We start from the raw sequence: 26,236 nt of genomic DNA, 5'->3' as shown, positions 1-26,236 counted from the left end.
TCAGGGAGCAGTCTTGTAAGACTGGGTCCTTAGCTTGTGAGATCCAAGGCTGTCTCTGGGTAGACAGTGTCAGAACTGAGTCCAATTGTAGGGCACTTGCTTGTAGAACGAGGGGTAGCACCCCCACATTGCAATTGGGTCCTGGAATTATTTTAGCAACCTTCCCTGGTTTATCTCCTGCAACCTCGTTTGGCTGCTCCTCTTTGCCCACCTCTTTCTCTCCTGTTTAGATATGTAAACTCTTCATGTGTTCCCAGCCCATCCCAAAGCTTTCATATCAGCTCTCCAGCAGCAATTACCAAATTCAGACCCCAGCCTTGACTACTCTCAGATTGCCCGCTCTACATCTTAACGCTGGATGTTGAATAATTCTAATGAATAGAATCGAGTTTCCAGTGAAGGTCTCAAACCCGTTTCTTCTCTGGTCACTGTTGGAGATACATCTCAGAGAAACAGTTTAAAACATGGGCAGAATTGGGTAACTAGATGACAATTTAATGCTTCAGAATATTGTGTAATAAATAGGTCATAAGTTTTTTTCCTGTTCTTTAGATAAAGCAAAGATTTATCTAAAGATTTATCTCTTTTCAAACAATATTATTTAGAAACAAATACTGACCTACACAGCGTGGTAAGGACTGCCACTGTCCACTTTTGCACACAAGTTCTTTTGCTTCCAGAAATGCATAATTTTCTTTACAGAGAACAGTGACCTTTTCTCCTTCCTGATAATTCACTGTGGTTAGCATGTTCTGAGCATTAGGAATCTGAGGTGGAGGTGGGCACAGTTGTATCTTTTTTCCTACAAAAAAATTGCATTGTTTGATTAATAAAAGCTAAGGAAAAACAGCTCAACAAGATGACATTTCAGTGTAATGGGACATCCAATAACTAACTCTCTCTCTCTCTTTCTCTGCATACATACACATACACATACATATATATATATATACATATAGTGTATACAACGCTGGGCTTCCCTGGTGGCTCAGTGGTTTAAGAATCTGCCTGCCAGTGAAGGAGATTTGGGTTCGATCCCTGGGTCAGGAAGATCCTCTGTGAGGGTATGACAACCCAATCCAGTATTCTTGCCTGGAGTATCCCATGGACAGAGGAGGCTGGTGGGCTACAGTCCATGGGGTCGCAAAGAGTCAAACACGACTTGGCACCTAAACTACAACAACATATACTGTGCTATGGTAATACCTGTATTTTATATTAACATAGTTTTTGGTTTAAAAAGCGCGTCTGTGTTATAATAATTGATTTAAAATTTCTCAGGTGCCCCTACTCACTGTGCTGTCAGTACTCTTGAATAATTTTTCAAATTAACCCTTGCAATTTTTTCTAGCTAACCCACATGATTCAAAAAAGTTATGTGCATGTGATTCAAACATGTTAGAACAAAAAAAAATATTTAAATAGCAACAGTAATGACAGAACCAGCCAAGGCTTCCCTTGACCACCTATTCTTTTATTTTTATTTTACATTTATTTTTTAATTGAAGGATAATTGTTTAAAGAATTCTGTTGGTTTCTGCCAACATCAATATGAATCAGCCATAGGTATACATACGTCCCCTCTCTCTTGAACCTCCCTCTAGAGATGTATGGAGTTTGTAACACGGAGACTTGCAATAAATACCATATGCAAAATAGATAGCCAGTGGGAATTTGCTGTCTGACTCAAGGAACTCAAACAGGGGCTCTGTAACAACCTAGAGGGGTGGGGTGTGGGGAGGGAGATGGGAGGGAGGGTCAAAATCTGCATTTTCATAATCTGCATTTTCTTCTAAACAGAACAGTGCCTGCTGGTGGATGTGGTTAGAATGCCTCTGTCTGAGTAGGAATTAACTCTTTTTTGGTCAGTGGACTTGTTCTTAGGGAAACAGTTCAAATGGTCACCTTCACGCCGGAGCACTGTGGTTAGAGCTGCAGGCCCACCTCCTGACCAAGACTTGCGGGGGTGCCCTGCTTTGGCGCATCCCACCCCCAGGGCACAGGCTGCTGTCAAGTGATGCTTCTCTGCAAAAAAGGGTTTTTGTTTTTTTTTTTTTACTGCACCACGTAGCTTACAGGATCTTAGTTCCCCAGCCAGAGATTTGAACCTTTGCCCTCAGCAGTGAAAGTGCAGACTCTTAACCACTGGATCACCAGGGAAGTCCCTAAATTTCTTTACTTTAAAAAATGGTATTCTCCTATTTCCCTAAATTTGTATTTTCATCTACTTTTTTGGTTGCAGAATACTTTTTTCAGACTTCTCACCATTCTTTTTAATTAGAGTAAATTTGGTTAGACAGGTCTGCTTAATCTTTTCAAGAATTAGTTTTACTTAAGGAATCAACTGTAAATAAAATATTCTATTTCATTCACTTCCTTCTGCCTTTACTTTTATTATTCCTTTCTCTTCTTAATATCCGGAATGTATGTTTTCCCCTAGCTATATATTTATTTAATGTGTATATATACACACACACACACACACACACACACAACTTTATTTTTTTCCTAAAAATTATGCATTGAAGGCTCTGGATGTCACTCTAAGTTTTGGTTATTGTGCATCTCATAGGTTTTACTGTATGTTTTATAATTATAATACACTTCTTAGTATTTTAAATTCTATTCCATTAGTTTATTTGGAAGTGAATTATTTCACAAAATGAAAGATAGAAGAGGAGGTCAATTTCATTATTACTTTTAAATATTACTTCTTTGTGGTTATGAAACTGATCCATAGAGTCTTAATACTGGGAATGTAACAGTGAACTGTGTATAGCTGGTTAATTTAAGTAAACATTCCACAGGCATATAACAAGTTCTTGAAACTCTCAGAACAATAGTCACTTCCTAATATAAAAAAATAAAAATATGTTGAAAAATAAAATATTTAATAAAAATGAAAATTTTTAGTTGTTTTAGACAAATTATAGTTAACTTATCTTCTTAAAATCATTATTTAAATTTAATTATATATTCAAATATTTTTCTCTTTCACAATTTCTAATGTCATCATACCCAGAAAGTTTTTAAGGTTTTTACTGAATTTGTTACAATATTGCTTCTGTTTTATGTTTTGGTTTCTTGGCCCTGAGGCATGCGGGATCTTAGATCCTGGACCAGGTTAGGAACCCATATTCTCAGCATTGGAAAGCAAAGTCTTGACCACTGCACCACTAGCTAAGTCCCAGCCATTATACTCTTCCGTTAGGAGTTAGTATTCCATCATGTATATTTGATATGATCTCTTTCGAAATGAGTCTTTAAGTGGTAAATTTTCTTAGTCTGTCCTACGTTTCAAATTTTCTTTATTCCGTAATCATCAATGAGTATAATATTGGTATGTAGAAAAACTGGCCACCAGTTACCTTCTCTAAGCACCTGCCAGGCTCCTCTGTCCATGGTTATGAGCAGTTTCTAACTACCTTCCAATTTTATGGTTATATATCACAGTAAATAATTTAATTTAAAAGCATGTTAATTTCAAGAGCATTTTTCTGGTGAAGAAGCAAAGGATCTGCGAAGTCTTTCGAACGACTCTTACCGAGGCAGTCTGGTTCAGGGTCCCACTTCCCGTTGATGCAGACTGTCTGTACGTATGTACTCTTCCCAGCACATTTGTAACTTACTCTGGCATTGTGATTAAATTCACGCATGTATGAACTTAACTGTCCTCTTACATAAAACCTTGGTTTTTCACACCTCTTAAGTCGGTTTGTTGCTATTAAAAAAGGAAGACATCCGTACACAGTAAGACTATTAAACAGAAACTAAGCAACATTTCAATAAAATATCTGAAGTATTTATGATATCATTAAATTATGCTTGATGCATTTACGTATCATCCTATGAAATTATTCTTCATTTCATTGCATGAGGTAGGCTGTGCTGTCAAAAAAAGTAAAAGAAAGCAAAAAACTGTAGCCTGTGTTTGAATGACAAAAAAATGGATCAGAAAGTCTTGGGAAATGAGAGTGCAAGATGGGCTGCTTAGGTCCAGGGGTTTGACTGAAGGTCAGTCCTCATGTAGCTACATTCAGCCTAACGCTTAAAGGCAAGAAAAGGTACCCACCAAATCATGCTGAAGAAATATTTTCAAAGCATTAAGTAATAAAAAGAGGTGATGCACGAATAAGTCTGTAGCAGTATCGTATTAAAAGAGAGAGAAATCTGGATGTCCCTTGAGGTTCAATTACTCCCACATTTCGGAAGCTTAGCAAAGACCCAGAGTCAGTAAGTCAGCGCATGTGCTGGGGAGAACTTCCCTAATATAACACTTTGTTGTTCAGGCACCAAGTCGTGTCTGACTCTTTTCAACCCCATGGACTGCCACACGCCAGCCCTCCCCTGTGGACCCTCAAAACAGGCACTTCCAAAAGGTCTCTTGCTTGTGGAGGCGGTTTTTAGTATTACACTTCCCCTGCTTTTGTCCGCAGATACATAGATTGCTATGGGACCTTCCCCTTCGTGTGTCAAAGGACGGAATAATGAAACATGGAGGGTTCTGCTTCTTCTCTGCTGATAAGTCCTTTTTCTCCATTGCTGCTGCTGCTGCTAAGTCGCTTCAGTCGTGTCCGACTCTGTGCGACCCCACAGACGGCAGCCCACCAGGCTCTGCCATCCCTGGGATTCTCCAGGCAAGAACACTGGAGTGGGTTGCCATTTCCTTCTCCAATTAATTCTCCATTAATTTTTCTCCATTAATTCCTACTTTAAATGGACCCCAAGTGATGCTGCTGATTGGAGGTCTGTGTCCCGCTTCTACATGATTGGTGACCGTGAGCGCATACAGTTTACACCTTCCTGGGGGTGGGAGACAGCTCCTCTCAGGGGGTCATCACGGAGGGCCAGTGACCAGGCTGCCAGACTCAAAGGGGTTCAGCAGCTAACCCCGGGAGTTTTCATCCCCAGGAGTAAGGGGGCCAGTTGATGATCCAAAAGCCAAGGAGATGGGGAAGGAGTGGCCTCGGTGATCTACTTTAGAATCTGAAAGAGCAGCAACGGAGAATCTGCTAGTCTTTAAAGTTCAAAAGTAAAGACTTTACTATACTGAGATTGCTGGAAATGGAACCAAGGAGGCCAGGATCTGACTTTGCTGGGCTTCCCTGTGGCTCAGCGGTAAAGAGTCCATCAGCAATGCAGGAGACTTGGGTTCAGTCCCTGGGTCGGGAAGATCCCCTGGAGGAGGAAATGGCAACCCACTCCGGTGTTCTTGTCTGGGAAATTCCATGGACAGAGGAGACTGGCAGGCTACAGTTCTTGGGGTCACAAAGAGTCAGACACTACTGAGCAACTGACTTTGTCAGGAAAAAACTGGCAAACACTTAGGCATTGTAGCTGAAAGTCCAGAGACTGCTGGGATGCAAGGGAAGAGAGCAGACAGACAAAAGAAAAACTTAGAATAAAGCTCATGGCTTCTGTGGAGGAAACACATAAGCAAGCTAAACTGAAAATCTGGGATAGAGTTAAGGGAATTGGGAAAACAGGAAGAGCAGAGATGAGGCCTGGGTCCTGGTCTCTCTCTAAGAGGAGACTCCAAACACCCCACAATGTACTATAACTCAGGCTGCTGCTGATGCTGCTGCTAAGTCGCTTCAGTTGTGTCCAACTCTGTGCGACCCCATAGACAGCAGCCCACCAGGCTCCTCCGTCCCTGGGATTCTCCAGGCAAGAACACTGGAGTGGGTATAACTCAGGCTACATAATTATTATTTTGGGTCCAAACAGAGGTATTTTCCAGGCTGATGCAATGAAATAAAAAAAGATCAGATAGTAATTATTTATAGAAATGTTCAGATGCTCAGCTGTGTCCGACCCTTTGCAACCTTAACCCTATGGACTGTAGCCCTCCAGGCTCCTCTGTCCATGGGATTTCCCAGGAAGAATACTGGGGTGGGTTGCTATTTCCTTCTCCAAGGGATCTTCCTGACCAACGGATTGAATTAGTGTCTCTTAAGTCATTGGCATGTGAATTCTTTACCACTAGCACCACCTTGGAAGCCCATTTATAGAAATAAAAAAATCCAAATTTATTCTGGGAACTAATATGGGAATCCAGCAAGGTTGCTGGAAAGAAAATTGACATTAAAAAATCTGTTATTATCTTGCATATAATAGTATAATGATTCAAATAAAAGGTCCTATTTACCAATAAAACCTCAAAGAGACTAGTGAAGAAACTTATGCAGAAAATGGTATTAATGAGAAATCTATAAAACATATGTAGAAGCTTAACATAAGACCTGAATGCACAGGTTGATGTACTCAGCTAAAAGGTCAAGTAAAGATTTACAGCCTCCCTGTGTCTCTGAGAAAGCCTAGACTAACAGAAAGGAGGGTGCAGGGGTGTGATGTAAGAAAGAAGGCTAGCACCACATGGACCACACCCTAGAGGAGCAGCCTTTGCAATGCCAACCAAAAGCTATTGCGAACGAATTACTGACACATAATCTAAAAATGCTTTAAATCTACGCAAACTGACGTGGTTACCAAGGCTCTGAATTAGGCTCTGGGTCCACGCACATGGGCTCTGCTATTCTGGTACTTTACAATCTAAACAGGAAGACAAGTGTCTTAGGTACAAGACATGGAATAAACGTTATACAATAAATGTACAGGCAGATAGCACAGTGGAGAAGCTCTATCACTCTACTGGAGTTTCAGGATGAGACTGTGGGTAGAGGAAAATGAACCAGGAAAGATTTCACAGGTGAGAGAATTTTGAGTTGAGTCTTGAAGGTGATCTCCATTTTACATGTGATTAAAATGGAGAAAAACATCCCAGGAAAAGAGTAAAGAGGGAGGAGAGGCCCAGAGTTTTCAGAAAACATGGCTTTGAAAGTTTGCAACTGGAAGGTTCGTATGTAGGGGACTTATGTACCCTTATATCTATTGTTACATTGCATTGCGGAGTCACAGTTTAAAGTTCTACTCTAGTTTATGTAAGACAGTATCCTGCTGTACAGACGCGCTGTCATTTATTCAGCCAATCCTCTTCGCCTCTACCATCTCCCAAGCCCTTGCCTTCCTCCACTCAGTAACTGTTCTTATCTGTCCACGCGATGCCAACCCCTGCATGCAAACTGTACTACTATGCTTTTCAAGGTACTCTGTTGTTTTCTTAAAAAAAAAAAAAAAAGAAAGAAAGAAAGCATGGCTTTCCAGAAGCTTAAAAAAGCAATCCGTCTGCATAGCTTCATCACGTGGTGAAGGTGGGATGGAGCAGAAGATAGCTGGAAAAAGCAGTCTGGAATTCATCTGAAGCAGAGGTTGCAAATGTTCTTGATACACAGATACTAAGTGTCTCAGTAATTTTGCACAATATTCGTAGATCAAAGGAAATCCTTAACCATTCAGTTTATTAAGTAATTAACAGCAAGCAATAAGTGTCTTACATCCTAATAATTTAATATCTGGTGGGCACCAGCATGTGCTGGTATAAATATATTTATTGATTTTAAAAAGTTATAAACAATCAAATGTAAAATGGAGAAACATATACTCACCAACACACTTAGGAAGCTCGGTCCATATTCCATCAATACATGTAACTGTAGTATTCCCAATCATTGTATATGCATTTCTGCAACTTAACACCACTGAAACTCCATGTCGATAGGGAGGGACAGAGGGCTGGCTATAGCCATTCTCAAGCTGAGGCATAAATCTACACGCTTTCCCCGGTTCTAAAAAAATGTCATGAAAAATATGCTTTACCTTTAAAATATTTTCTCTTTTTACATATGTATTTATACATACAGACAAAGTAGAAGTAACTGTCCTGTTTAAACATGAACATCTATTTACCAACACATGTGGGCAGGGTTGTCCATTCTCCATCCATACATTGTATTTTCTTAGGCCCCTTCATTACAAAGTTAGGGCTGCAATCGTATTCCACCATTTCACTGTGCTCGTATTTTTCTTGTTTTACGTGTTTCGGTTTGCCATTGGGCAGTTGAGGAGGTTGACCACAGGATCGCACTTGCCCTAACACAAAATAAACAGTGTAAATAATGCTTAAATAGTCTTAAATATTGCAAGTTATGGAGTTCCGATTTTGTTTGATCTAGAACTAAATTACATTTATACCATGTTCTTATTTTTTTCAGGTTTGTTTTTACAGTGTATATAGGGTATTGGCTATTCTCTTTCTCAAATTTTGAGTTTTTAGTAAGAATAATTCTGAATAAATTAAAGAAAAATGCATAATGAACACATATACTGATCACCTAGATATATAAATGTTACATTCTGCACAGTTTGCTGAGCTTAATTTTTTGTGAAGTCATTTAACATAAATTATAAACAGTGAGATTTTACTTCTAAATTCTTCAGAATCCCTATATAAGAAATAAGGACATTTACTTACATTTATAAAATATCTTATTATATTTCTTCAAACTAGCAATAGTGTTTACTATAATCTTTCATTCTTTCTATATCCAAATATCCTGGTTGTCCTCAAATACCAATATATTGCAAGTGATTTATTATAGAACCAGGCTGTTACCTAAATATCAAGTACATGGTATGATACACACGTACACTTTATGACATATTTATAAACACCTGGGCTTCCAGGATGGCTCAGTGCTTAAGAATTCGCCTGCCAAGCAGGAGACGTGGGTTTGATCTCTGGGTCAGGAGGATTCCCCTGGAGAAGGAAATGACAACCCACTCCAGTATTCCTGCCTGGGGAATCTGATGGACATAGGAGCCTGGTGGGCTACAGTAATGGGGTTGCAAAGAGTCAGACATGACTTAGCAATTAAACAGCAGCATAAACACTAAAATAATTTGATCAAAAACTTGATGAAAATAATGTCATCTGAAGCAAGTCACAAATTGTCATTGTTTTATATCGAGTAAACCATTTTTACAATGATTTGATTATTCTCTTAATAAAAATATAACAAGGGCCAAGTAATATTTTTTAAATTATATTTTTAACAACACTAAGGAGAAAAAACACTAGCACTTCTTCACCTCAGCTACAATATTTTGATCTTTAAAATCCCTTTATATATTTCAAAACACTAGGTAGAATTACCCCTTGACAAAAATAATTTATAAACAAGCTATGCAACTCAATTACATAGTCTATCGCCCCTCCTCCTTCTGCATTTTTTGCAGTTTGTCAGATTATAAATACAAGAGCCAATAAAATACATGGATTTAATATAAAAATCTAATTCTTATTTCATCAATGCTAAAATAAACATTGACCTTTGCATGTTGGAAAATTAGGTGACCATCCAAATTGGTAGCATTGAACTGAATCCGGCCCAACTCTTTTAAGTCTTTGTCTGCAGGAAAATTTCAGCACATCTCCAACTTTGTATTTTTCTTGCTTTGGATAAACATCTACATTTGCTTCTAAAAATGGAAGATGACATTCTATTTCTAAAAGTAGAATTAAAGTAAATGAATACATGTGAAATAATCATTGCAAAAATGAAGTTAACATTTTCAATGTAAAAAAAGATTCAGGGAGCTTCACACACAGAGCAGCATATATTCTTGCCTTTTAAAAGATTTATATTCAGCAAGTATGTGTTGGAAAAACTAGTCAGTTGAGCATCCAGGTAAAATTTTGTATAAGAGTCTCTTCAGGATTGTTATAGACAAGTTCTGAGAAGTTACTTATAAATTATTAATATTTACTTGTTTAGTTAATAATAAAAACTTAACTTTTATAATTTACTTATAGAATAAGAATAATGTTCAGTCAAAGGACATGAAAATCCATCTTTTGAGAAATAAAAATTAAAATATAACGTATTTCACTACACTTTCACATAAAAGATGATAATTATGTTTAAAAAGTAGATAGCTGGAATGCCTGAATAAAACTATCTGATACATTTTAAGCAGGATGGACATTAAAATGCAATTCTTAATTTTATGAATAAGGAACTAAATATCAAAACTTTCTCAAAAACACGTGGCTAAGTTGCCTCTAGGTTTTCTGAGTCTTTCCATTATACCCTGCAAAATGTAAAATACTGTACTACTTGTTAAATATTCACAGAAACCTCAATTCAATAAAGCCAGGAGACCAGAAGTTTCTCATGCTCCACGAAGATAGCTGATCCCAACAGGAAGAAGAGAGGCTCTTCTTTCCTGTAAGGGCTCAGCCAATGAAAAGCCACGGTCTACACAGCCCCCCCACTTCCTTTTCTTCTCCATAAAAAAATTCTCCTTCTCTTGCCATGCAGGGACTTGCATGTGACTCTTCATGGTTGCAGATGCCAAGTTGAAATTCTCTGCTGATCCCAAATAAACTCATTGCTGGAAAAATAACTGATGTCCATTTATTTCAGGTCAACCTACATGTATGTAAAAACTAAACCATTGTGAATACCTTCTGATTCAATTAGAAATGGATATATAAATGAATATATGTGTGTGGCTTTCTCTTTTAACCTTCTATTATTAACGGTTCATTTATAAGATTCTATATTGAAATTCACATGTAAAAATATAAATGACAATCAAAACAAAACAAGCACTCTCAATAGATCAGGCACACATCAAGAAAGTATAGTGGAATATCTTCTAATTAAGTAATCTCAGAAATATTATTTAATCTACCCAGTTTCATGCATTGTTATTGTCAATTTAATGGAATTCTCCATTCCATTCCAGTCCATGGGATTCTCCAGGCCAGAATACTGGAGTGGGTAGACTTCCCTTCTCCAGGGGATCTTCCCAACCCAGGGATCAAACCCAGGTCTCCCACATTGTGGGTGGATTCTTTACCAGCTGAGATATCAGGGAAACTCTTTCTAGAAAGCCTACTGAAAAGAAACCTATCCATCATTGTTTTTATTTTCTAGAGAAGCAAGTTCTTACCACGGCATGTGGGCAAATGGGACCAGCCGTCTTTACCACACACTATGGAGTCTGTGGTGCGTCCATCTTGGTTTTCATAGCCAGCGTGGCATTCGTAGTTCAGCGTGTCATTGAGCTGAAACCATGTGACATCACTCTTGACTCTGGCATTCACTAATACTGGCCTGTCACAGGACTCTGGGGCAAATTAAAAATCAAAATTTTATTTCTACTTCCAAGCACACAACAAACCAACACTGACCTTTAATGATCACTGCTGCTGCTACTGCTGCTAAGTCGCTTCCGTCGTGTCCGACTCTGTGCAACCCCATAGACGGCAGCCCACCAAGCACCTCTGTCCCTGGGATTCTCCAGGCAAGAACACTGGAGTGGGTTGCCATTTCCTTCTCCAGTGCATGAAAGTGAAAGTGAAGTCGCTCAGTTGTGCCCTACTCCTAGCGACCCCATGGACTGCAGTCTACCAGGCTTCTCCGTCCGTGGGATTTTCCAGGCAAGAGTACTGGATTGGGTTCTGATAAATAAATGTCCTAATAGAAATCACCAGTAATAATAATTTAATAAAAATTGGTTTTAGTTACATTTTCCTTATATATCTATTTCCGGGTAAGTTTTTCTTTAAAATATATAGTATATATTTTCTATTATATTATGTATTATATAATATATATCTTATATATTATATACAAATATATAAATAATATATAATGATTGTAAATATATATATATATGGGCTTCCCAGTTGGTGCTAGTGGTAAAGAACCTGCCTGCTAATATTGGAGACTGAGACACTGGTTTGATTTCTGGGGCAGGAAGATCCCCTGGGAGAGGGCATGGCAACCCACTCCAGTAATCTTGCCTGGAGAATCCCATGGACAGAGGTACCTTGTAGGCTACAGTCCCTAGGGTCCCAAAGAGTCGGATATGACTGAAGCAACTTAGCACGTATATATGTAGTTCTATCAGCTATCGTATATATTCTAATGAAAGTGAAAGTGAAGTCTCTCAGTCGTGTCTGACTCTTTGCAACCCCATGAACTATAGCCCACCAGACTCCTCCATCCATGGGATTTTCCAGGCAAGAGTACTGGAGTGGGGTGCCATTTCCTTCTCCAGAGGATCTTCCTGACCCAGGGGTCGAACCAGGGTCTCCCTCATTGTCATCAGACGCGTTACCGTCTGAGCCACCACAGAAGTCCATAGGGAAGGAGCCTCAAAATTATGAGACCAGTTCTTATATGGCAATTGGTATACTGATCTCTTCCCCTCAGGAGAGAGAGGAAGGTCCCTAGGTTTTTACTACTCTGGAATGTCAGCAAATAACCCTGGAGAGATGTCCCTAAATCTTGCTGGACGTACACACTGCTTCTGACTTCCAAGGTGTCTCTGCTGTTTAATTATCCTTTACCCAAGTCTGCCAGTGGTCTTTGTTCAGAAAGCCTGGACCACCAGCGATGTGAAACTGTTCCTGGGAAACTGTCTTCTAATACCATGTTCTAATGAACTTACTGAAGTAGAAAAAGCTTGTAGAAGAATGTAAGCAGTGTAAATTCAGAAAATTATTACAAAATCAACACACCTCTATAATTATCCTCCAGGTGGAAAAAGAGAGTATTACTCACATTTTCAAAGTCTTCTATGACCCCTTCCAATCACTAACCCACTTTCCTGACTTCAAACACCTTGAAATAATTTCACCTAATAATTTTGAAACTTTAAGTTTTTAAACTTCAATTTTTACATTTACTAGCATCAGTGTCGTTTTTGTAATTAGCTCCAGTTTATTCCATTATTTTGTTGCTTTGATGTATCCAATTTCTAAAAGTTAAGTACATGTTTAAAGAAGAGGAGCAGCCAGTGGTAACTTGTTCTTCTGATATAATTACTAAAAAGTAAAAACTGTATTTACTTGCACATTCTTTTCTTCATTATCAAATTCTCTAAAAATCACTGTTACATAAATAAGTGAAAAATGGCCCCTGTGTTGTCTGCTTCTTTATCCCTGGCTGATCATTCACAAAAATGATCAAAAGTTATGAGCAACCTAGATAGCATATTCAAAAGCAGAGACATTACTTTGCTGACTAAGGTCCGTCTAGTCAAGGCTATGGTTTTTCCAGTAGTCATGTATGGATGTGAGAGTTGGACTGTGAAGATGGCTGAGGGTCGAAGAATTGATGCTTTTGAACTGTGGTGTTGGAGAAGACTCTTGAGAGTCCCTTGGACTGCAAGGACATCCAACCAGTCCATTCTAAAGGAGATCAGCCCTGGGATTTCTTTGGAAGGAGTGATGCTAAAGCTGAAACTCCAGTACTTTGGCCACCTCATGTGAAGAGTTGACTCATTGGAAAAGACCCTGATGCTGGGAGGGATTGGGGGCAGAAGAAGAAGGGGACGACAGAGGATGAGATGGCTGGATGGCATCACTGACTCGATGGACGCGAGTCTGAGTGAACTCCGGGAGTTGGTGATGGACAGGGAGGCCTGGCGTGCTGTGATTCATGGGGTCAGAAAAAGTCGGACACGACTGAGCAACTGAACTGAACTGATAATTCACAAAGACAGCTGGCACCAAATGCAAATTTTTACGCATCCAGTTGCTTAAAATAAATTTCATATTTATTTTATAAAAATATAAGAATAATATAAGCACATTTTCATCATTTGGAGAGCTCCTCTGCCTAAGAAAAGTGAAAGTTTTAGTCCCTCAGTCTTGTCTGACTCTTTGCAAACCCATGGACTGTGTAGCCCACCAGGCTCCTCTGTCCATAAGATTTCCCAGGCAAGAATACTAGAGTGAGTTGGCATTTCCTTCTCCAGGGGTTCTTCCTGACCCAGGGATCAAACTCAGGTCTCCTGCATTGCAGGCAGATTCTTGACCATCTGAGCCACCAAGGCAGCCCTATATAACTTCAAATTCTACCAAATTAAAGGTTTTTTCCTATGCCTCCTAACTTGATTATAGAGTACTGATTTATCATTTTGTATCCCTAAGAAAACCTGTAACAATAAGAAATCCATTGTTAATGTAAGTTTCCCAGAAACCAGAACCTGAAACCCACCCATACCTCTCAAATATTCACAAATTACTAGAATTTCTAGACCTGCTCCTTCTCTCAGCATCAGATGATGGATTGAAAAGAGTTCAGTATTCGTGTCCTTGGACCACTACATCATGTATGAAGCTTGTTCCTTGGACTCATGACTTATATTAAAATGAACAAGTAATCAACTACAGGAGACTGAGAATTTGAAGACGGTGAAGGATAAATGCCCAAAGATCTCAGCCTCAAATAAATTCAGCTTTGCCTGAAGCTCTGTAATGGTGTAGGACATGGCAACCCACTCCATAAAAATAGACTTAAGAGAAGGATTATCTCCTTTGGAGGCATGGAAAAACATAACCAAAGAAGTTAAATCAATGTGGTATAGAAGTATTCCTGTATTTTATCAATATATTTAAAAAAAATTAGTTTGACATCATTTTACATGGTGCCATCTAATCTCTGAAGAAGCAAAAAAAAAAAAAAGTTGGAGTAAACTTCCACATTGTGGGTTCAGAAAGATACATAGTAAAGTATAAAATTACTTACTAATACAAGCGGGTTGACTTGACCATCCACCTTGCAAACATTGAACTGTCCCTGATGTTTTCCCATCTGCTGTCGTGTATCCTGGTTTACACTTATATTGCGTTTCTTTATTTACAGAATAAGCATATTCTGACTCAGAAAAAAACCCATTGGCAACTACAATATCTGTTTTTAAACATTTTTCTGAAAAAAAGGAAAATATAAAAATTTATTAAAATTTTTCATAATAAATCAATGAATATGACTATAAAAAGAAAAACATAAAGCCTTTCAGGAAAACCACAGCCTCGAACTATTCTTGCAATCCACATTTTTAGTTTATTAAACCTCAAAGAAAATATTTTAGGAAACTATATAAAATATTTTACATAGAATAAGCCACATTAAAAATAAATGTGTTGCTCTAGTTAAAGCAAGGAAAGAACTCTGACCAGAGAGTTTTGGTATGCCCAAGAGAAATTCAATTCGGCTATATAATAATTTCCTACAAAGAATTACGGATGATTTGCAGCAAACTGAGCCCTTTGCTTAAGTTTCCTCACTGGTCTGGATCTCCTTGTGAGTCGGCAGTGCTCAGACGGAGCTGTCAAGCTTTGAAACTCAGTCCTTGGACTTCGGTTGCCATCACCCCATTAAATGGGTTGCAAAAACATTTGCACCATAAGTGAAGCTTATACAACATGAACCCTTTTCGGTCACTGGACATTTCAGATATGATGTCAATAGATTTGTTCTTTTATTTTATGTTTTTGGCAAATATTGGTCATGTTTAAGCCCTCTGTAATTGTTAAGAAACCATGGCCTCACTGTTTACTGAAACACTGTTGTCATTCAATCTGTTTTAGAAAGAGTCTGTTTCCTAAAAGGTTAAATTTAAATATTGAAGATGTGAAGTGATTTTGATAGCAAAATTGCTTTTTTAAAAAGCATACCAGAAGACTCCACTTCCTGTAAGATGAAGTAGCTGGTATCAGCATTTCTTCCCACTGGTTAAAAAGCTGGAAAACTGGACAAAACGCATTTCCAGGAAACTGGAAACTGCAGTGCAGGTCCCTGATGATTAAGAGAAGGGAGATAAGCAAAGTCCAAACCCCGAAGCATATCTTTGTGAGCATCCCAGCTCCCAGGGAGGAGAAGCCAGGCAGAGTCCTGTGGTTTTTCTGAGATGAGAAGAGGGAGATAAGGGTTTTGGAGGCCCTGGCAGCTAGAATTTATAGGGCCGAGTAACAAAGAATTGGCACTATGGTGAGAAACAGCTAGAGAAGTTTTTATGTCTCCTTGAATACACCGTGCAGGCATAGAGTTACTATAGGGAACTGGAAAGATGATTATAAATTATTATAGATTTTATATAATAGAAAGATGATTATAAGTTATTATGATGATTCCAGAGGTCTGGAAGATGCTGCCATGTTATAGTTTCCAAAGGAATTGTTTTCCAGATTTTAAATCAGTGACAGACATAACTCTCACAAGTACAAAATTTTTAAAACCTAGAAATTGTTTATTGAATCAAGCATGTGAATTTAATATTAACACAAAAGGTTCATTATTAACAATTGCCTTAGTTATAAGACATTTTAACTGGTATTGGACTTTTTTCTCTTTAATATTTTAGTTTTCTAGATATTTATTCTCAGCTAACATGATAATTTTAATGCACTGTACACAAAAAATGGGTATTACTTTAATGTAAAGGTACTATCTGCAAGTGCTTATATTCTTGTTTAATATTTGTTTGATTTGCGTAGGCAGGCAAACTATGTTACTTGTGCATCCATTCAGAGACAGCTGTAACTAAAAAACAAATGTGTAAGATAAAAGCAAGTGGTGAAATCTCTACTTAAGACGTGACAATAGGTTTATTTCTTTAAAAAAAAAATCACAACATATTCCAGGATTGGAGAAGATGGCATTTCACTTACTGGTGGAGATGCATTCAGGGGGGGAGGACCAGCCCCCTTCAGCACAGGTAATGCTGCCCTTGTTATCCGGGAGGCTGTAGCCCTTATTGCAGGTAATTTGCACAGTGGCACCTTCCAGGTATGTTTGTCCCGAAGATGCAGATTGACCGTTTTCCACAAAAGGAAAGAAACACACTCCTAAGGACCAAAAGTTGTTTAATGTACCAGATGGAAGTGGTAAAACAATAGTAAAATACATTTGCATCTTACAATATTTTTTAATGGAAAACTTTCAAAGCTAAAAGTAAGTATGAAAATAAAATTTTAAAAGAATTTAGGTTTTGCTGCTGTATTGATGAAATATATACTTTTCATATATGTTTCAAACACAAAAGGAAATTAACATTTCACTCCATTGTTCTATGGTTTTTATAATAAAATATTTTATTTTTATAAACTTTTCTAGGTATAAATAGTATGTTAATGTTTCTCTCTCAATTCTCATAAATGTTTTTTATAGAAAGGCCATTATTATTACTTTGTTGGCTCATTTATTCTGCTCCCCCCCATTGTTTTTCTGTTTTAGTACACTTGTTACCTCCTGAGTACGCTCTTCACATTTATTGAAGGATTAGTATAGACATAATTTTAGGCACAAAAAAAGTAATCTATGGAAAATGTAAAAGTATAGATGCTAAACCTTATGTGCTCCTTTCAATATTCAAGAGAATGATACATTTCAAAAGAGAATGGATAAGTACAAAGACTTTTTTAAAGAAAAAATTATGACCAGGCTGATAACAAATGAATATTAGGACATAAATATTAGGAGTGAAATATATTAATGATCAGTTTTAAAACTTACAACATGAAAGAAAGCTCATATATTCATTCTTCATTTGGTTTTCAAAACAGTCTTCTCAAAACATGAAGGACTGCATCTCTCCTCTTTGCTGCCTCCTCTAGTCCTGACCCCTGTGACTCTCTGTCAAGACCCTGGGACCCCACCTGCTGCGTCCTTCTCCACTCCCCGAACGGTTCATCCCCATCAGGCATTTACTCACTGAGACACTTTGGAGTCGGTGACCATCCGCCCTCTGTGCATGTTATGGGAGTCCAAAACTGTTTTGAAGGAGACATAAAATTATATTCACAGGAATAATAGAAAATTTTCCCAAGAGAAACTGGGAGAGATGCCTTGTATTTCTTTTCATTGTACAGAATTCCATGGTTTATTTTTGGAAAATCACAATGTCTCCCTGGGAAAAGTAAACCAAAACTGAAGAATTAAATATGAATCTACATTTATGAATCATCAAATCATATTTTAATCATCTTATCAATACTTTTTTTCTTTCAGCTAGCTTAAATTCCTTTAGCTTAATGCCCTCCGGTGCCCTAATTAGTTAAGAACAAAGAAAGATCTCTAATGAAGAGTACAGGTGCTAGTGGTAAAGAACCCGTCTATCAGTGCAGGAAACATAAAAGACTCAGGTTTGATCCCTGGGTCAGGAAGATCCCCTGGAGGAGGGCATGGCAACCCACTCCAGTATTCTTGCCTGGAGAATCCCATGGACAGAGGAGCCTGGCGGGCTACAGTCCATAGGGTTGCAAAAATTGACACAACTGAGCGATTTAGCACACAGCACATTGTCAGTGAAGGTAAAATGTAGATGTTAGAGTCATGTGAAATATAATGTCCTTTGCAGTATCTTCAAGAAGAAAATTTCCCACAGGTTAAGAGCCAAGCAGAGTGGGACAGCAGTAAGACCTCACTGGTGTACAGGACATGCTGGCATCTCCACTCGCCTCCTCTCTCTACTCTGTATCCTAGTCCTAGGTAGCTCCACCTGAAGTCTCTGTCTTGTCTGTATTTTCCTGCTACATTGAAGATGAAGTGTTTTGTTTGTTTGTTTGTTTTCTCTTTATTTGGAAAAAGAAAAAAGCAACTTACAGAAACTCAGCTCACAAATTAACCAGGGAAATTTCCCCTTTCCGCTTATCTAGAGGTGATTTTCAACGTTGCACAATATTTGAAGCTAGTAATTCGCATAGTATTTCACTTGTGAAATCTGAAGTTGCTTATCTAAGTGTCTAAAATTTTATATTAGATGGTTTTGGAGGGGGGGAAAAAAAAAACCCTCATACACTGATGGTGAAAGTGTGAGTCGCTCGGTGTGCCCAACTCTGTGCAACCCTATGGACTGTAGCCCACCAGGCTCCTCCGTCCATGGGATTCTCCAGGCAAGAATACTGGAGTGAGCTGCCATTTCCTTCTCCAGGGGATCTTCCCAACCCAGGGATGGAATCTGGATCTCCTGCATTACAGCCAGATTCTTTACCATCTGAGCCATCAGGGAAGCTTTCACTGATGGTAGTACCTCCCATAATTCTTTTACAGATATTTCTTGTCTGCCTGTCAAACTATAGTATTCGATTTCCATGCATTTTAACCTACATATTCTTTGCTATGCAGAATAACCTTGCTTCCATCCTCCAAATGTCCCTGTTTTACCCGCCCTTCAAAGCTCATTATTCAATGTTTAGCAAATACTCTTGTAGCTCAGCATTGGCACTGATCCAATAACTGCTTTTCATAGGTCTCCTTTACCCAGTTACCCACTCCAAAAGGAGAAAATGATTTCTCAAGGCTTGACATTCTGATAAAACCTTGGGAGTACATTTCTTACGGGACACACATACACACACACAACCTTGCAATCTATTTGCTTATTTACATGGTTTGCTTTCCTCATAAGATCCTGTGCATTGTAATGAGACACGGAGTTTCGTTTTCTTTTGAACTTGTTGCTGCACAGTATAGTCTTTGATAAATATTCTACTGCTGAAAGCATGAAGAATGTTGAACTGTGCAAGTGTTAGCATGCTTCTTTCGCACTCCGGCCAGTCTCTCAACAGGGAAATGAACAGCTGTTGTTGCTGCTCAGTTGCTAAGTCATGTCTGACTATGCAACCCCATGGATTCCCAGTCTTCCACTATCTCCCAGAGCTTGCTCAAACTCATCTCCATTGAGCTGGTGATGCTATCTAACCATCTCATCCTCTGTCACCCTTTTCTCCCCCTGCCTTCAATCTTTCCCTGCCTTAGGGTCTTTTCCAAGGAATGGGCTCTTCTCATCAGGTGGCCAAAGTTTTGGAGTTTCAGCTTCAGCATCAGTCCTTCCAAAGAATAGTCAGGGTTGATTTCCTTTAGGATTGACTGATTTTATCTCTTTAGAATCCAAGAGACTCTCAAGAGTCTTCTCCAGCACCAACACAAACTCACGAATCACTTAACTGTACAGCAGTCCCCAACCTTTTTGGCACCAGGAACTGGTTTTGTGGAAGACAATTTTTCCATGGCTGGGGGTGAGGGTGATGATTCGGGAATGATTCAAGTGCATTACACTTATTATGCACTTTATTTTGTTATTATTGCATCAGCTCCACCAGAGATCATCAGGCGTTAGATCCTGGAGACTGGGGGCTCCTGACTTAGTAGTGATACAACTTTTGATGGAGCTTCTCTAAAAGCTCTAGGAGACTAGATTGAAGCTTGAACATTTTTTTGCACTTTTTACACAATGTTGTCATTGTGCAGTCACTAAGTCAACCCTTTGCAACCCCATGGATTACAGCCCGCCGGGCTCCTCTGGCCATGGGATTTCCCATGCAGGAATACTGGAGTGGGTTGCCATTTCCTTCTCCAGGAGATCTTCTCAACCCAGGGACTGAACCTGCACCTCTTGCTTGGCAGATGGGCTCTTTACGACGGAACCACCTGGGAAGCCCTCAGATTTCAGGTTGTCAAAATTCTACATATGACTATATTTTATATTCATCTTCTTCTGCTTCCCCTCCCTCAATTTAGAAACCCCCTCTTAATGTCCATTCTTGATGGTTTTCAAAACAATATTTACCAGACACATAGGTTAAAAAGAGTCAAATACACCCATACATACAGTTTTTCAGTGAGGATGTTGTTAAAAGGTCTGATCCTTACTTTAGGCTAACCAGAGAAGTTGGTATTTTTAATTGACTAAGCAATATCTGTTACTGGAGAAAAATACTTTTTTTCCCATTAGCTAACTATAGTCCTCTGATTATAATTCTATGAAAAATGTATAAACAAACTAGAGTAATTTTCAAGTCTGTAGAAATAATGTTTTGCAACTTTTATAATGGTGGATCATAAAAGGAAGGAATTTTATAGTTCTTATTTTTTCTTATGTTAGGACTGAAGAGATTTTCCCAAAGAGAACAACTATTTGCAAAAATTAGCATCAAAAGAGCAAAACAAATACTTTCTGAAAATCAAATGGTAAAGCACATGACTAAAATCCCACATCCATATACAGTTTAATCAGTTACCCTAGATCTTGTAGGATATTTCACTTGCAATTGCTCAGATGTGATGGATTTTATTTCAACACAAAACAAGATGTGACATTTTTTAAAATACTGTGAGACATAGTGTTTTGTATTAAAGGAGAAGTGGTGTACTTTTTTTTTTTTCATTTTAAACCTTGCTGAAAAGCTCAGAAGAAGCAAATAATTTATTGGTATCTCACTAGTTTTATTACATATGAAAATAAGGATATGCTCTATAGTTTCATTAAAAGAGATGACACTAATTCAGAAAGATAAATGCACCTCAAACTTCACAGCAGTACTATTTATAACAGCCAAGACTTGAAAGCAACCTAAGTGTCCACAGATAAATGAATGGGTAAAGAAGATATGGTATTTGTACATACCATGGGATACTCAACCATAAAAAAGGAAATCTTGCCATTTGTGACAACGTGGATGGACCTGGAGAGCATTCTACTAATTAAAATAAGTCAGACAGAGAAAAAACTGTATGACTCCACTTACATGTGAGGATTTCAAAATCCAGAAAGCAAAACAAAAAGAAACCAGACAAAACAAAAGCAGACTCATCGTAGAGCAAACGTGTGGCTGCCAGAGGTGAGGAAGGTGGAGAGTGGACAGGTGAAATAGGTGAAGAACATTAAGAGGAACAAACTTCCAGGTATAAAATAAGTAAGCCACAGGGATGTAGTATACAGCGGAAAGAATAGAATCGATACTGCTGTAATATCTTTGTTTGGGGACAGATTGTTATGAGAATTATCATGATGACCATTTCATAATGTATGCATGCAAACGTCAAATTACTTTGTAGTACACCTGAAACTAATATATTATTGTACATCAAATTATATTTTAGTTAAAAAAAAAGATTTTTCTTTGTCAAGTGATGATTAGATTGAAATAGGAAATTCCTGAATTTAATAATATTCAAATCTTAAATTTAAAAAATCTATGAAAATTCAAACATATTGCAGGTGTCCAGGCTTCCTCGGTATACTTTTTCTGGTCTGTGGCGTCGCAGCATTCATGCAGGATTACGTTGGCACTTCACTTTTTTACCTTTATCATATGCAGATTTTTCAACATTCAGTTTCTCTCCAGATTTTGTATTTGGTGGCTACTTATATATCATAACTTAACATACAAAAATTGTTTCATTCTATTTTCCCTTAATTGCATGTTAGAAAATATTTTCATTAAAAACAAAAATGATGATCCTTTATTCCCAATATTTTCACCCCTGTATTCATTTAAAAATATATGTACACACAACACACACATTTGAGAGAGGAACTCAATATTCAGAGCTGTTTTCAGGCTTCAACTTACCTTGTCCCCCCACAGTAGAAATCCATAAGATTAGAAGTACATGAGTTAAAAGCAACATGCCAGTTACGCTAGCAGCATGTAATTAAAATCGGCCCTGCAGTGATGGTGTTCCTCTCAGCGCTGCTTCATTTACAGTTATGAGCATGACTGTGAATTCCGTGCATTACCAGGAAGCCAGTGTACTGAAATCCTTTTGGTAAATATCAAAGTTCACACAGGGTAATGTGAAATCTCTAAATAATATCTGATCAGTGTTTTCACGTTAATACTCTGAATCCTTCATTTGATATTTGAGCACAATGCTATTAATAGCTGTGCAACTTCTTTGTGGTTGCACTTACTAAGTTTCCCAGTTTGAAGGGTTCAGAAATGGACCACTGAGGAAGAGAGATGAAGCCCCTTCTTTCTTCTTGCTGGCCAAGAAGTGAGCTGTTTCAGGGCCAGCCAGGTGAAGGCCATCAGCCTTCATTTTAACACAGCATCAACCTGACAGTTATATGTTCCTCTTAAAGAGGCACAGAGAATTAAGTTTCTTCTTGATAGTTTTCATATTTGTAGACATTTTGAAAGTCTAGTCAAAAATAAGTTTGTCAGATAAAGCTTCCTGAAAATCTTTAGCAGGTTATATTTCAAAGTCATTTTGTTCAGGAGGGACTTTAAGAATGGCTATGAGAAAACCTGAACATAATCTCTCCCCAAAGATAGAAGTAAATGGGGTAAGAAAAAAAACAAACCCACAAAACTACAAAAGCATTTATAGTTTCTGGAAATGGGTCGAAGAGTATGCTCTTGAGAAATGTTTATTCAGTAAAAAGAGCGACTGCTCCCTGGCTCCTCTCTTTCGCCCTGGCTCAGAAGTTGCAGGCTGAGCGGCCAGGCAACCCCCCTGGGCTGGAGGTTTTGCTGCCTGGAGGGAAAGCAGAGCTTGGAAAAATCCGGCCCCAGTGACATCGTAGACTGCAGCAGAGAGTATGTGTTTATTATACAAACAATCCAGGAAGACCTGCATCTCTAGCTGGTACTATTTGGAGCAAGTAAGAAAATGGCAGCTCAGCCAGCCATTTAACAGGGTGATTTGGAGACAGGGGCAGGCAGCCCAAAGGTGCCCACTAAGATGCTCCTTGTTGCTAGTGGTCAGAAGTCAATGGATACGCACACGACTGCTCCATCAGAGAAAGCGGAGAGAGACTCTAGTCCTTGGCTAAATGTGGAGCAGACTTGTAAATTCTCTGAATTTTGTAAGCATTTCCCCAGGCCACACACTGTTCTGGAGATAAAGGTGAAATCCTTACTTAGTCAATATGCTTAAGCAAAACATCTGACCAGTTATTGTCTGACTACTAAGCTATGCTGACTCAAGGATGACCCCTAGGAAGTCAGATTAAAAAATAAAAAATTAAGCAATGTCATCAAAATCTACATACTGTGGGAAAATCAGACTCCACAGAATTAGTCCACACTGGTCACTAAACAAATAAACAAACACTAGCAATTGCAGCAAGCCCTTGATTGGAGAGGATTCAGAATTCATATGTATTACCATATGTTACCTAAAATATCTAGTTTTCAACAACCAAAAAAGTAATGAATTTTCAAAGAATTTGAAAAAGAATAGGTACATTTATATGTATAACTGAATCACTTGCTGTACATCTGAAACTAATACAGCACTGTTAATCAACTATGCTCCAATATAAAATAAAAAGTTGAAAAATATGAGACACTGAAAGAAATAGGGAACTGTATGCCATACACAGGGGTGAAAGTTCATTTTATTCACATCCAAGTTATTCCAGTTTTACTTCCCAATATGTTGAGAGAAAGGATTGTCTTGCTCTCTTTGTGTTAGTTAGTTAGTTAGTTCAGTTGCTCAGTCGTGTCCGACTCTTTGCGACCCCATGAACTGCAGCACGCCAGGCTCCCTGTCCATCACCAGCTCCTGGAGTTCACTCAGACTCACGTCCATCGAGTCGGTGATGCCATCCAGCCATCTCATCCTCTGTTGTCCCCTTCTTCTCCTGCCCCTAATCCCTCCCAGCATCAGAGTCTTTTCCAATGAGTCAACTCTTCACATGAGGTGGCCAAAGTACTGGAGTTTCAGCTTTAGCATCATTCCGGTTGGTGATGAACAGGGAGGCCTGGCGTGCTGCGATTCATGGGGTCGCAAAGAGTCGGACATGACTGAGCAACTGAACTGAACTGAACTGAACTTCCAATGAACACCCAGGACTGATCTCCTTCAGAATGGACTGGTTGGATGAACTTGCAGTCCAAGGGACTCTCAAGAGTCTTCTCCAACACCACAGTTCAAAAGCATCAATTCTTTGGCGCTCAGCTTTCTTCACAGTCCAACTCTCACATCCATACATGACTACTGGAAAAAGCATAGCCTTGACTAGACGGACCTTTGTTGGCAAAGCAATGTCTCTGCTTTTGAATATGCTATCTAGGTTGGTCATAACTTTCCGTCCAAGGAGTAAGCGTCTTTTAATTTCATGGCTTCAATCACCATCTGCAATGATTTTGGAGCCCAGAAAAATAATGTCAGCTACTGTTTCCCCATCTACTTGCCATGAAGTGATGGGACTGGATGCCATGATCTTAATTTTCTGAATGTTGAGCTTTAAGTCAACTTTAAGCCTAAAATGAAAATTTTAGGATTGAATAAAATAAATCATAGTAATATCCGACACTTAATTAGTAGTTCTAGAACTTGTCTTTACAATTGTTATCTCTTTTAAACCCCAAAGCTCGTTCTTCAAAGAAGGCATAATTATCTCATAATTACCAGTAGGAAAAATTAAGTAAAACTTTCTCCTGTTGCTGTTCATCAAGCGTAGGAGAAGATTATGGACCTGGCAGTCTTGACCTAGAGCTGTGCCAGTTCTGTCTATTTGACAGTTTCTGTATTAACGATCACATGCCAAATAGGATTACGGTAAAACATATTTTACATTTGGATCATGGGTATTCACCATTCTTGCTCCAATAAGGTACCTTCACGTTAATGATCACTATAAACATTTGAAGTTTGCTTATACCTTGTGTTGTCATTCAGTCACCCACTCGTGACCGACTCTTTGCAACCCCTTGGACTGCAGCACGCCAGGCTTCCCTGTCCTTCACCACCTCCCTAAGTTTGCCCAAGTTCATGTTCATTTCATCAGTGATGCCGTCCAGCCATCTCATCCACTGACACCCTCTTCTCTTTTTGCCCTCTATCTTACCCAACATCAGGGACTTTTCCAATGAGTCATCTGTTCACATAAAATGACCAAAACACTGGAGCTTCAGCAGCAATATAAACATTTAAAGTTTGTTTATATCTTATCATAGCTGAAATATTTATGAATTTTCTGCTCTTAGATACATACAGCTGTCTTCCAGGAAGGGGGTGGGAAAGTGAAAATTTGTTCAGTCTTGTCCAACTGTTTGTGATCCCATGGACTGGAAATCTCTCCAGGCTCCTCTGTCTATGGGATTCCCAGGTGAAAATACTGGGGTGGATAGCCATTCCCTTCTCCAGGGCATCTTCCCAACACAGAGATTGAACCTGTGTCTTCTGCAGCTCCTATGTTGCAGGCAGATTCTTTACCATCTGATCCACCAGGGAAGCCCACTCTGAACTTAAATTTCCAGGGATGGGAAAGGAGCTGGAGGTTAAATCAGTTGCCAGACGTCAATGAGTTAGTTAGCCATGCCTACGCAATGAAGCCTCCATAAAACCTAGAGACCAGGTTCTAGAGCTTCCAGGCTGGTGATAATTTGGAGGCGCCAGGAGACTGGCCCCAGGAAGAGCCTGGAAAATCTGCGCCCCACCCCTACACCTTGCCCTGAGCGTCTCCTCCATCTGACTGTTCCTGGGTTAGATCCTTTTGTAGGAAACCGGGACTCTAATAGATCAAATGCTTTCTGCTTTTTGTGAGCCACTTTAGCAAAGTAATCGAACTTGAGGAAGAGGTCATGGCAACCTCCAATCTATAGCCAGTTAGTCAGAAGGACAGGTAACAACTTCGACCTTCAGTGGGTTTCTGGAGCGGGGGGTCCAGTCCTGTGGGTCTGTGCCCTTAACTCGTGGCACCTGGTACTGCCTCCAAGTAGACAGTGTCAGAACTGAGTTGAGCTGTAGGACACGGTGCTGGTACTGAAGAGTCGTTTGGTGGTGTGGGAAACACACGC

At 38.9% G+C, this 26,236-nt stretch overlaps 1 protein-coding gene across 4 annotated transcripts in view; it reads right to left on the bottom strand.

The window, feature by feature from the left end:
- Window positions 1-22,172, bottom strand: part of LOC138090328 (complement factor H-related protein 5-like) — a 28,436-nt gene extending 6,264 nt beyond the window's left edge. Inside the window, exons 1-10 of one of the 4 annotated variants that reach the window (XM_068985818.1) lie at window positions 22,058-22,172; window positions 17,416-17,610; window positions 16,373-16,549; window positions 14,448-14,630; window positions 10,858-11,034; window positions 9,229-9,405; window positions 7,807-7,989; window positions 7,506-7,685; window positions 3,545-3,721; window positions 620-802 (exon numbers count right to left, since the gene is read on the bottom strand). In XM_068985818.1, coding sequence (XP_068841919.1) covers window positions 620-802; window positions 3,545-3,721; window positions 7,506-7,685; window positions 7,807-7,989; window positions 9,229-9,405; window positions 10,858-11,034; window positions 14,448-14,630; window positions 16,373-16,549; window positions 17,416-17,610; window positions 22,058-22,115 — 1,690 coding nt within the window. In that variant the 5' untranslated portion in view covers window positions 22,116-22,172. The remainder of the gene's footprint in view (window positions 1-619; window positions 803-3,544; window positions 3,722-7,505; window positions 7,686-7,806; window positions 7,990-9,228; window positions 9,406-10,857; window positions 11,035-14,447; window positions 14,631-16,372; window positions 16,550-17,415; window positions 17,611-22,057) is intronic. The other 3 variants (XM_068985819.1, XM_068985820.1, XM_068985821.1) reach the window with 3 other exon arrangements.
- Between the last annotated feature and the right edge of the window lie 4,064 nt (window positions 22,173-26,236).

The sequence above is a fragment of the Capricornis sumatraensis genome, chromosome 14 (assembly GCF_032405125.1).
Source record: "Capricornis sumatraensis isolate serow.1 chromosome 14, serow.2, whole genome shotgun sequence".
In the NCBI taxonomy this organism is placed as follows: Eukaryota; Metazoa; Chordata; class Mammalia; order Artiodactyla; family Bovidae; genus Capricornis; species Capricornis sumatraensis.
The sequence above is the reverse complement of the archived record's forward strand: the minus strand, read 5'-3'. Positions and strand labels throughout refer to the sequence as shown.